Genomic DNA, 13180 nt, shown 5'->3' with positions numbered 1-13180 from the left:
AGACTTTTCTCCAATAGTGCAACAGTACAAAGCAAACATTTCCTACTGATATCCCCAACAATTCCTTTAACATAAGAGGTAGTGGCATGTTTTGGGGAACAGAGGAAGAGGCTTGAGAGAAGCAAACTTCTAGGTCACTTTCTAACAGTGTTTTCCAAATTTATGAGAGCTGAGCCCTCCTTCAGGAAAGTGATACCACATATGTCAGTGTTCTTGACTGCAAGGCCCGCGAGCCAGTGGCAGCTCCCATTAACAGTTACCTCCAGCAGTACAGATGGGTTGCTGCTAAGGCTCCCTGCCAGCACCGGCCCCACGCCGCTCCCGGAAGCAGCCGGCATGCCCCCGCAGTCCTGGGGGTTGCATACTCTGCCAACAGAAGCACAAAAAGTTGGCTGGGCAGAGCTAGGCTTAACTGTGCAACTGACTGATTTCAAAGACCTACTGGGAATCTTATCTGTAAAATAGTTTGACAAATATATAAAGCGTGCGCGCGCACATACGCACACAGTCTTTAAAAGAACATATACAGTAAGTGTTACATATAGAGAACTCTTAATAAAAGCAGATGAAGTTGTAACAAACAAGTATTTGTCCAGCAAATGGCACCATCTACAATAGATGGGCAGAAAACCTTCAACCACAGAAAAAAGGTTGGAAGAGATTAGTTGCAAAATCTAATGCTCCTAATGCTAATGCTCCTATTACTGCCACTTCCTACTCTTTCCTTCCTCCTCATCGCTACCATCACCACCACCACCACCACATATATTGCATTCAGGTGCTGAACTGGGCCAGCTGGCAATGACTAAGAAAACCGTTCATTTTCCATCGCAACTAAAATATTGAGCTTCAGAATTTAAGATTCCATTGTTTACAAAACAGTCTATTTCCCTTACAGCTGCAAAAATATACCACCTAACAACTGCAAATAGTCAACCCAAATGGAACCAATTTGGTAATACCTACCCGAGATTTCACACATCCTAATAAAGGGTTTACTCTGAACCTTAAACTGTGGTAATTTTAATGTCAACATTGTTGACAATTTCACCACTGATCAGGGTATGTCAGGAAAAAGAGAATCAGATTATGAAGATATGCACAATCACAGTAAGTAGCATAATGGCATTCTGGGATAAGAAGTGGGTGGAGCTTGACTACACAATTCCCCCCACCCACATCCCAATCATGCAGATTTCATAACTATTCTTCCCAGAAACAAGCCCTTTCAACTACAGTACTATAGCGTCGCTATACACTTTGCATTCTCATTTGCCAAGAATATCTTCCTTCCTTTTTAAAAAAAAATAAGAATTCTATAAGGATAAATGTCACTAATTTAATTGTATCACAAAAGTACTGATAAAAGTCAAACAGACATCCCCCCCACTTAGTAATCAACAAGCTTCTGTAATTTCATTTTACTCTGAGAGACAGTAAGAGTACAACAGAACCCAAATATTAACACAGAACAATTTTGTTAATATAATTCATAAAAATATTTGAAAAAATGTGAATGGAAAATAAAAAAAAAATCAACATCTGCCCAGGTTATTTCTTGTTTTACAGAATCTCACCTCTCACTTCAAAATTGAAGAGTCTCCAGCTGTTACGGTTGTTTAAAAACATGAAGTACAACTGATCGTTTGTACAGAACATGGAACAATAGCTCAAGCTGTGAACTGCACATTCATCTCATCTCAATAGGTGTTAATCCAAATGCAGTGATGATACTGTATTCAACACATAGAAGTAGTAGTAGTAGTATTACAAAAGTAGTATATTACAAAGTAAAGCAGTCTCCTTGTACTGACATTTCACCAGAGATACATCTACACTTTACACTCTTTACGGCAGCATGCAGAGGACATTTATTACACTGCTAGCAGTGTAGATAGCATGGCTTAGACAAGTATAGTACAGACACACACATCTGTACCCTGTGGGTAAGTACCCTACATGGTTCTCTACACACCAAAGCAGTGCCTCCCCTGTGTACGTTGCTATTTGTAGCACTGTGGAGTCTTTCCCGGCCACAGGGGGGGGGGCAGGCAAAAGGAAAAGGCTTGGCAGCTTCGTACTGCTGGAGCCTTTCCCCTCTACCTCCCCTTTGCCAGAGCTTTTCTCTGCCACAGTGAGAAGCTCTAACAGGGGAAAGCTGCTTGAGCTTTTTTCTGCTGCTTCCCCCATGACAGTCCCATTGACACATGTAGCTACATATCACAGCATGGACACAGACCCCTTTTCACTGAGACATATAACTACACATACCCTATGTGCTGCCACCAGTAGAATGCAACATAGACATAGTCTTTGTTGCCATGAGAGGTGAACATGGGAGAGTGCCAGCACTAATTTTTCCCATAGTTAAGGAGGAACTACATTCAAACAACACAGCAGGGCATCCCCACTGAGGGAGAGCCAAGCCCAAGGAACCCAGTAGGGCCTGAAGAGCACAGATTTTGAACACAGGCACAATCTACAAAGAGGAGCATCCCATTTTGACAGCTATTTTGGAGCAGAGCTTACAGGACTACCACTACTTTCCCTCCTTTCATGCCTCTCAATTTGACCCTCTCTGTTTTTTTAGGGCATGCTCCTATGTTTGAACTTTTTGCTGTGGTTAAGCTGTTAAATTACATAGTGGCCTTTGAAAAATGTATTCACCTCTTTGTTAGCATCAACAGAAAATAAAACAAGCTTCTGAGAAGAGCTGTGGTGACAAGAACAGATCCAATCCTCTACTTCTATTAGACATGGAGAGCAGGAGAAGGAAACCTTTCCTTGTCTTCCTCCCACTCACCCAAAAATAGATGAGTGTTTGCTTTTATCCAGAGAGGCATAGCACAGTGAAATTTACAAGAATTTTGTAAACTTCATTCCTGCTAGACAGAATGCTATGGAAGCTGGAAACTACCCAAACCCTGGTTATCTTCTGAAAATCACTTCAGGGTGGTAACAAGAGCACGAACAATTGCAATCTTCCCCACATTTCTCCATACTTCAGACACCAACCAACTAAGGTTAATACAAAAGAATGCATCTTTCCTCACATCCCTCCACCAGATCCAGTGACAACACCCTAATGTTAGCATCTCTTCTCAAGAGCTGGTCTGAGACATGTACTAGGCTTCTCACGGCAAAGCAAGAAGAGAAGCTTTCGTCTTTTGTAGTACACCTCTACCTCAATATAATGCGACCCGATATAACACGAATTCGGATATAACGTGGTAAAGCAGTGCTCGGGGGGGGGGGGCTGCGCACTCCGGCAGATCAAAGCAAGTTTGATATAACATGGTAAGATTTTTTGGCTCCCAAGGACAGTGTTATATAGATGTAGAGGTGTATCTTCTGACTAACAGGTGTCTAGCACATTTTTCAAGTCTTACTACCACAGATATCCATCATCATCTAGGACATATCACACTGCTATGTGGCACATCCATAAACAGACCAATATTAAAGAGAACTGAGGTAAAGTCCTGAAAAGCACAAAGACTTTTTTAAACCACAACCTTACCCAATTATGTTAGCAACCATCAAGCAATTTGATATTGTTTTACCTTGCTCAACTGGCTTTAAAACTGATTCATCATCTGCTCTGTCCAACATTAATAGTTTTTATTTGAAGCTTTTCCTGCAATTGACACTTCCAGTATATTGATAGTCTAAATCCCCTCAGATCTCAACAGCTGTTAATTTTCAGAAGTCAAACTTAAACAAGGAAAAACAAAATCAGATTCTAATTTGTATTATGTAAAATTTGCTTAAAAAAACAAACATTTTCCTCAAATACTCCCGCTCTCAACTTATTTTATTAGCAAGTTTAGTAAAAGACTCAAATGCAGGACCCTACCTAAAATCAAAAGTGAAATGCCACATTAACACTGACACATGGCAAAAACCACAGTCACAGAAATATGCACTTGAACTTTCAAGTATAGCAAAGTTATCGTCCATCAGAAAAAGTGAGCAAAAGAGAGGAGATTGCGTAACAGGAATAGGAAATCTGGGGGTATGTATGTACTAAGGGACTAATATGGGCACGGCTTGAGAGCTGTAGCCATACCAGTATAACCCAGTAACGTAGATACAATCTACACCAATGGAAGGGGTTTTTCCTTTGGTGTAGGAACAGAGCCTCCTCAAACAACAATAGTTATGTTGATGGAAGAATGCTTCCATTAACCTACCTGTATCTACACTGGGGATTAGAATGATACAGCTAGGTCAGTCAGAGGTGTGGATTTTTCACACCCCTGAAAAACAGTGATGTCGACATAAGATTTAAGTATAGAACAGGTCTGGGAAAACACAGCTTTGTATATCATGTAGTCATGCTTAGCCACATCTTTAGCGTCAAAAAAAAAAAAAACTTTCAGCACGAGGAGCATTTCTACAAGATGACTTTATTTTTAGATTTCTATAATTCTGTGTCCTAATCAGGTTTACATTTTATACCAAAAAATTGTGTACATTTGTATTCTGTTAGATATACTGGACAGGATAAAGACATGCAAAGCCTACCGCCACTCTTCTCAAGAAACTAATAGAAAATATTAATTTCAACACAATTTTTTTTCCACATACCACTCATGAGAACCAAAAAATGCATGTCAGAAGTTCCATCAGAATTGTTATTGTACCTTTTCCCTAACAATGTTTTGTTAATTATTCCGTAAACATCAAACAAAGTCACAGAAAAAACCTCTACATGCTTAAGTACTACTTTCACAAATCTTTGGAGGTACTCTCTATGCCCTTCTCCTAAAGAAATGAAATGTTTTCCTTTTACTTGCTGGCTTATTTGTTGCCTTGGTGATATATACAGAAAGTTACCACATCTGCTTATCCTAAAGCACTATTCCCAGGAGACTCAAGTTACTGGATTCTTGATTTCATGGTGTCCAACACTGCCATATAGAAATGGTATCAAAATGTTGGTGTACTAAATGCACAGCTTTAGAAAATCAGAAAAAAAAAACACAGCAGATTTCACTGTAAATTCACTACAATTATAGTCTTTTTTTATTTAAAAAATGATCTTGCACATGACCTTTTTAAAGAGGCACCCCTCAACATTAAAAACCTATTTCCTAGTTTCTCATGTGTGTAGAGAAAAATATTTTTCAAATAGGAAAATGAGACTGCAAAGACACAAAAACTGGCAGAACTCGGGGCAAATGTCACTGTAACCAAAAAACTACTTTTAACTTTACTAGTGGCAGGTTTCAGAGTGGTAGCCCTGTTAGTCTGTATCAGCAAAAACAAACAATGAGGAGTCCTTGTGGCACCTTAAAGACTAACAAAGGTATCTGGGCATAAGCTTATGCTCCTTGTTTTAACTTTAAGTTTTGTTGTTGTTTTTTATCTGACTAGATGTGAAATTGACATTGTGCCTTCAAATACTTACTTTTTACAGTAACAGAACTTGGGAAAATAAGTATATTTACTCTCACAGACATTTTCTGTTCAATCCTGCTAATATTCATTCAAGTAGCATTCTGAAAACTGTGCCCTGAAAATCAACTGCTACTTGCAGCAAAGAGCTGATAGGTCACAGGTTGTTGACTCCACTTCCTTGCTACTGGCTGCTTCTGCAGGTTTCCAGAATCATCACGACAAACAACAGTCAGAAAGCCTTTAAAAGCACCTGGAAATGAGGCAGAGCGTTCCTAGCTACCACTACTAGCAGCCACTACGATCAGAAAAACAGGTAAACATTAAAACAAATTAAATATTTTCCTTCTCCCCCATGTAATCAAATGCTGCTGTTACCACAGGACTATTCGAAATTCACAAATGGAAGGTGAAGTGATCTATGACACTAATGATCTGTGGTCCACATCACAAAAAAGTTTGAGAACCATTGCTTAAAGAAGTTCACCGGACCCTTAAAAAAAACATACTAAAATTAATTGTTGAGGTTAGAAGAGTACTTTTATATTAGGGTTGTATGTATACTAGATTATACAGAGTGTTTAGTACACATTACAACAAGAACTACCAAGTACTTGTAGGAAAAACCAGGGGTTCCAGATGTTGGGCAAGAGGAAGAGGTGTGCGCTGCAGAGACAACATGCTCATTTTCCAAATGACTGATACCAGAAGTATAGCAACTGCTGCCAGATGGTTTGGCCGTCCTCCACGCCAGTGGTACAGTAAACATTGCAGCCAGTATGGGAAAATGGAAGAAGGGAAAAATTCCATAAAATAACGGGGACAAGACAATGCAATACTTTTTTACTTTTACTCAATGTCTGGTTTTAACACACTCCATTTTACACAGTTCGTTCATTCTGTTCTATACAAATTAGTATTGTTTTTATTTCAATGTAGCTGATAAGGAGGTGTGAATTATCACACCCAATGACTCAATGGGGGTAAGGAGGAAGAGGCCACCCTTCTGGCCATAGACAAAGCCGGTGCTTGGTCTCTCCAGGGTTCTGGGAAGCAGGATGCTGGGGCCAAGGGCCGGAGCTAGGGGTCCCACTGAGGAAGAGCAGGGAGAGGAGTTGCCCCAGGAATCCAACCTGAGCACAGAGGATGGGCTCCAAGTGGATCCCAGGGTTTCTTTACAGAGCTGCACCTTCACAACAGCACCATGATTGTCCCCCTGCATGTCAGTCACCACAGTCTGGATGGGAGGGGGCTCTCCTCATGAAATTTCACATGCCTACACCCAGGAGCACCAACCCAGGCGAGCAGGGAAGAGGTGCCTGGAGGGGGAGGGTCACACAACAGGGAACCCAGGGAATCCCCGCCACATGACCCCCCCCCTCTCTGCAGGTGGGGGACTTCTCCACCCACCTGCCACCCAAGGGCTAGCATATCAGGTGGTGACAACGGATTGGGCCACTCCACATCCACAGAAGTATGGTTCCAGGGGAGAGCTTGCTGAAACATAGAGCAGAGTTTGACTGAGGGATGGGGGTGCTGCCAGGTGATTTGAGAGTATATGGAAGATAACATTGATGAGTAGTATAATAATCACAACAAATTCACCCAAAATAAACTGATTTACTTTTTAACCTTCAAAGAAATCCAAAAGCTAAGAGCCTAAGCAAACCTTGAACCCCTGCTACAAGTCTTCCCCCGCACACAGAGAAATCTGAAATGGAACCCCTGGCTAGAGACCCAGGAGGAGCTGTCAACCCTGCTCCAGGCCAGGTGGGTCACTGACAGCTTTAATCACAGCTTCTTCCCCGTCCAAGGACTGGTCCCAAGTCAGAGAAACCACTTAATCCTTGGAAATGGGAAAAAAAAAAAAAACCAGTGACTGAAGCGGTCAGCAACCAGCACAGCCTGGAGCAGCAGAAGCTCCTCTTCCTGGTGTTCTAGTCCCCCAGACCTATCTCCCAGCTTCTCAGAACCACAGAAAACCATCACCTTACGCTTCCAAGCCCATTCCAGAATTTGGAGAGGGGGCTCAGCAAGGACATACATGTGCTGAACCCCCTCCTTTGGAAAATTACGGTTGCACCCTTGTAGACTCATAGGCAGTAGGATGGCCCTTATCCCATTTTAAATCTCATGTAGAAAGTTGTTTAATTAGGTCAAAGCCCCTTAACACTGAGAATTTTGAAGCTGCATTTAATCTTTTCTAAATAGCTATTTAAAACTGATTTGATTTCTTATCAGTAAATACAGAAATTTCAACTACACACACACACATTTTGGAATTTAGCTATAAACAAAGTAATCATTTCCATTTCATGAAGCACATCAGGCCTTAAACTCATTTGTCCATTTGTTGGTAGCAAGTATGGTTCAGATAGCAGTTTATGAACTTTTCATTATAAAAATTTTCTTTGTCCCACAAAATTGCAAAGGGTCTTACAAATGTGAATTGACGCAGGACAGCTCTAGCGCTTCAGTAGGGTTCATAGCTCACAGTGGGTAGGCCAGCCCGAAACTGATAAAACTCAATCTAATTGTTACTATTCAGAACACCATATGCAGTGATGAAATTGCCAGAAAGCATTTCAATTTCACTCTGCTAATGAGTAGCAGCAGGATCTGGAGCTATTCACAGGGAAGACCACCTAAAAATGGAGGCTGTGGAAGGATTAGAAATGCAGCCAAATGGTAGTGGAGGCAAGGAAGACACACAAATGCTCATTGGAAGAGGGGTTTCATGTATTTCAAACACCAGCTAGTCAGAGGATTGGCCTACATTTAAGACATATGTTTGTCATAACAACATTGGTTAGGGGACTGAAAAAAGAATGTTCTGATCAACAAAGCTATGCTAACCCAACTCCAATGTAAACACAGCTCTGATAACAGAAGAGGGCTTCTGTCTACATAGCTAATGTCCTTCAGAGAGATGGTGTTCCTACACTGACAGAAAACCCTCCTTTGGTCAGTGTAGGTTACCTCTACAAGAGGGAGCTATGCTGGCATAGTATGTCTACACTGCTGAGTCTTATGCAACACATTAATTACAAGTGTAAAGAAAAATCAATCAAGATGTGTGCCTAATCCACATAAACAACCCTATAGTCTTCTTACTGTAACCTTTGTTCTCTCTTCTCCCTTCACTCGCCCTTTGGGTCTTTGTGTTTACTTGTACCTTATCCCTAAATTGTAAACCCGGTATCGTGAATTCTGTACACTCTGTAAACCACCTAGAGAACAGAAAGATAGTCCATTGATGTGCCAGTCTGAGACCGGAGAGATGTGAGTTTAGTTCCCAGCTCTGTCACAGACTTCCTTTGACACTTTGTACAAGTCACCTTATTCTGTGCCTCAGTATCCTGTCTGTAAAATGGGATAACAGGATAAATACATTAAAAGATGAAACCTTAGTAATGTGCAGTAATGAGACCATGTAAATATTTACAACAGACAGCACCTAGCACATTTTGGGCAATGTTTAAGACATAAAAGATAAATCCCCTTTAAAAAAAGTCTATGGACAGCACTTTCCCCTATTCGCCACAGTTTTGTCCCACAGTTTACAACTGGTATATGACTCTGGCTAGTAGCAGTTGGTACATTTTTCATTGTGTTGCCCGAAATATTTATATATCCATAATTAAATATATATGTTCTACAAAATTACCCTGCAAATGTGTTTTTAAAAACACATTCCTTATATAACATACATTTAGAGAACTCCATGGTGTTGCACAAAACCAACTGACATCAGAAAGACTAAGACCATAACATAAAGTTTGAAAATTTAAGACATTTGACAAAGAAAAGGAACAGATAAATGACATACAATTGTGAATTAAAGTATCTAAACTAGAAAATCTAGAAACTATGGTAATGACAACAGTGTTTAAGTGTAAATGCTTCTACTTATACAAATAAAGCTAAATCCTGGGATGAACAAAGGCAAGCAGATTACTTTAGCAGACCACTTTTTCCCCCACCATATGAAGCAATCAATAACCTCTAAAACAACAGATATTTTGGTTTATCCTGATTTTTCACATAAAAGAATAAATTACAATTATGACAGTTTTTATTGCTGTCATATGACAGTCTTGAATTTCTGTACTGTATCAATAGCACTAGGGAACTGCACAATGCAGTTCGGTGATCTTCCACATGTACAGAAAGAACTTATGTAGTCATGATGTTTAACCAAGTGCGCATTTATATGCTCAAAATAATATAAAATATGCAAGCGTACAAATGCAACAGTACCAATGCATATATTACTAGAATCTGGAATTTACAAATAAAAAGATGAGTTCTCCACAGTACACAAACTCCATTTTACAGATTATGTATTCATAACACTAACCCAAGGAAATCCTGCTGTTTTTTTCCCCCAGCAAGAATGTGTCTCAACACAACAGAATATATTCTTGCTTGTTCTCTCCCTCCACGCACATTCCTACACTCCTTAAGAAAACAATTACAACAACACAGACAAGGAAAATAAATAATTCAACATAATCTTTTAGTATTTTTATCACAAAAGTATTTTTAAACCTGTCACAACATTAAATGGACTATGAATATTCAAGCTGAGTAAAAAATAAATTGTTTCTTAGACCTGTCAGATGAAAGGGCTGGTTATTTTCACTCCACAGAGAAGCTAAGTTTTTACCATTTCCCAGTAAAATATAAATTTGAAGAACTAAAATGATCAGAATGCAGCCATATCTTCCACGCAAAGATAATAAGTCTAATCAATGCCACCTCCTCTGTCGTCCTCACATATGCTAAACACATACATAACAGAAACCTTCCCATTAATAATGGGGTGTCGATCTCTCTGGGGAAGCTAAAGAAACCTTTATCCCAATTTCAAGCCCCATATTACAGCATCTTCTTGCTACTGCACTCAGGATAATTTCTCTGATTCGTGATTCACGTCAACCCGATTGATTCTCCACCACACACCACGGTGTGTGCAGCAGGGAGAAGAGGCTGACATGCACTTCCATGCTACAGAGAGCACGGGGGGGAGATGTTTATCACTGCACTCCGTACCCCACCTTAGGTGCCTAGCGAAAGAAAAAGACAGGCTATGTCATACCCTCTCATCTACAAGCAGAGGGGGCGTCCTCTGACCACTCCCACATCTGCTACCCCTCACACCGAGCAGGGCCCCAGCTGAGGGAACTAGGACACCCCGCTGCCCAACCCTCAGGATCTGAGTGAGCACTGCCCTACAGAGAGAGCAGGCGACGCCAGCACCTCCCCCCTCACACACACCCCCCAACGCCTGCTGAGCAGGGCGCCCGCGGGGGTGACCGGACCCCCGGGCCGCGCAGAGGGGGCACGCAGGGGGCAGGGTCCGGGGCCGGTCTCTTACCGCCAGCTCGGGGCTGTGCGAATCCCGGTGGGACACGGCGCGGATGACCCCGGCTCGCCAGCGCCCGCTCTCCTCGCGCTCCGGCGGCTCCTCTTCGCCGCCTCCGACACACAGGAACCGCTTCCCCACCAGCTCCGGCCGCGTCTCCACCACCGCCATGGCCGCCGCCGCCGCACAGGCACCGCACCAGCCGCCCAGCCCTCTCCTCTACGGGCCGCCCATGTCGAGAGCCCGGCTGAGCCGAGGGGAGCGGGGCTGTCTCTGCAGCTGGCTGCGTCCGTCCCCCTCGCCCGCTGCGAGCCGGGCGCCCCGGGCAGCTCCGCCGCCGCGATCAGCCTGACACAAACACACGGAGGGGAGGGGGCAGGGGGAACCGCTCTCTCACTGCCGCGCTGCAGCCCCGACCACTCCGCCCACACAGTCCACTACCATGGAGACCGACACCACGCGCCGTCTCCCTCCGCCAGACAGCGAGAGCGGAGAGGGGGCGGGAAGAACTACTACTGCATGCGAAAGAGTCCGGCCCCAGAATTGCTGCTTTGCTGGAACTGAGCATGCTCAGTAACGTCAGCTGAAGCCACTGCCCTGGCTGTGCCCTCCCTGGGGATTGCAGCTGCTCCCTGCTGTTTACAGGGGCAGAGCGGAGAGTCGAGGTGGGCTGGGCAGGGCCTGTGCAGGGATAGACTGGCTGCGAAGGGACAAGCAGGGGGAGGGGGGCTTAGGGACACAGTCGGGATCGGGGGTAGGAGCCGGGGTTGAGAACGGGTACGGGCGCTGCCAGATAGGGGCTGAGGGGAGCCTGCTGTCTCCAGGGGTAGCAAAAATAGGGTGTGGGGGGCAGCGGGGCTTTTTTTCCCCTGGCAGGACAGTGCCGTTCAGCTCCCACTTCCCAGGGCTGTGTTCTTAGAGGCGCGGTGCCTCCCAGTGCCTAGACACAGCAGCGCTTCCCTTCTGGTATGATGCATTGAGCTGCTAAAACAGACTTGATTTAACCAAATACTTGACATACACCCCCTCTGAAAATTATAATTGTCTTACTTGTTTTTAGTCTTTAAACGAATCCCTTATCCATTTATATGTCTGCATAAAGCCTCAGAGCAGTTCACAAATGTGTCTTAACTATTATTATTCTCCATGCCTGAATTGGACTGCCTTTATCTTGAAATCTACTGTAAATGTAGGTTAATGCTTTAAATTATTTATTTTTAATATGCTATTTTGATTACTCTTAGCACTTAATCATCTACTTTTCTGGAGATGGATCGGATGTCATTGTGCTATTTAATTGATATTTTCAACACCAGACACTCCTTGAATACATCAGTAGTTTCCAAGACCTTCCACAATCACATCTCACACTGTTTCTGATATAGCACTTCATATTTGTATGGCAACGTGAGTTTCTCATTCTAAATTTTTGTTATTTTTTCAGGCACATTTGCACTGTAAAAGTGATCAAACAAAGGAAATAGTATTTTTCAATTCACCTGAGACAAGTACTGTAGTGTGATCTCTTTATCATGAAAGGGCAATTTACACATGTAGATTATTTTTTGTTACATAACTGCCTTCAAAAACAAAACAAAGTAAAACTTTAGAACCTACAAGTCCACTCAATCCTACTTCTTATTCAGCCAATTGCTAAGACAAACAAGTTTGTTTACATTTACGGGAGATAATGCTGCCTGTTTCTTATTTACAATGTGACCTGAAAGTGAGAACAAGCATTCGCATTGCACTTTTGTAGCCGGCATTGCAAGGTATTTACATGCCAGATATGTTAAACATTCATATGTCTCTTCATGCTCAGACCACCATTCCAGAGGACATGCTCCCATGCTGAGGATTGTTTTAAAAAATGTGTTACTTATATGTGTGACTGAACTTCTTGGAGGAGAATTGTATGTCTCCTGCTCCATGGTTTTACTTGCATTCTGCCATATATTTTGTAATATGGTAGTTTGGGATGATGACCCAGTATATGTTGTTTGATTTAAGAACACTTTCACTGCAGATTTAACAAAACACAAAGAAGGTTCCAATATCAGATTTCTAAAGATAGCTACAGCACTCAACCCGAAGTTTAAGAATTTGACATGCCTTCCAAAATCTGAGAGGGACGAGGCACGGAGCATGCTTTCAGATGTCTTAAAAGAGCAACACACTGATGCAGAAACTGCAGAACTCAAACCACCAAAAAATAAAATCAACCTTCTGTTGGTAGCATTTGATTCAGATGATGAAAATGAACATGTATCGGTCCACACTGCTTTGGATTGTTATTGAGCAGTACCCGTCATCAGCAGGGATGAAAGTCCTCTGGAATGGTGATTGAAGCATGAAGGAACATATAAATCTTCAGTGCATCTGCCCCATAAATGTCTTGAGACCTCAACTACA

The 13180-nt window shown here is 42.4% G+C and overlaps 1 protein-coding gene across 7 annotated transcripts in view; it reads right to left on the bottom strand.

Annotated features, from left to right (window-relative positions):
* JMJD1C (jumonji domain containing 1C) overlaps positions 1–11206 on the bottom strand; it is a 331267-nt gene extending 320061 nt beyond the window's left edge. For 4 of the 7 annotated variants that reach the window (XR_004001175.1, XR_004001174.1, XM_030568489.1 and 1 more), the window contains exon 1: positions 10781–11202. Coding sequence is in view for 5 of the 7 variants with exons in the window: in XM_030568489.1 (XP_030424349.1) it covers positions 10781–10939 (159 nt within the window). In the remaining 2 variants the exon portion in view is untranslated. Of the gene's footprint in view, positions 1–10780 lie in introns of all 7 variants that reach the window. The other 3 variants (XM_030568494.1, XM_030568486.1, XM_030568485.1) reach the window with 3 other exon arrangements.
* Between the last annotated feature and the right edge of the window lie 1974 nt (positions 11207–13180).

The sequence above is a fragment of the Gopherus evgoodei genome, chromosome 7 (assembly GCF_007399415.2).
Source record: "Gopherus evgoodei ecotype Sinaloan lineage chromosome 7, rGopEvg1_v1.p, whole genome shotgun sequence".
NCBI classification, from domain to species: domain Eukaryota; kingdom Metazoa; phylum Chordata; order Testudines; family Testudinidae; genus Gopherus; species Gopherus evgoodei.
This window is presented reverse-complemented; position numbering and strand designations above follow the sequence as displayed.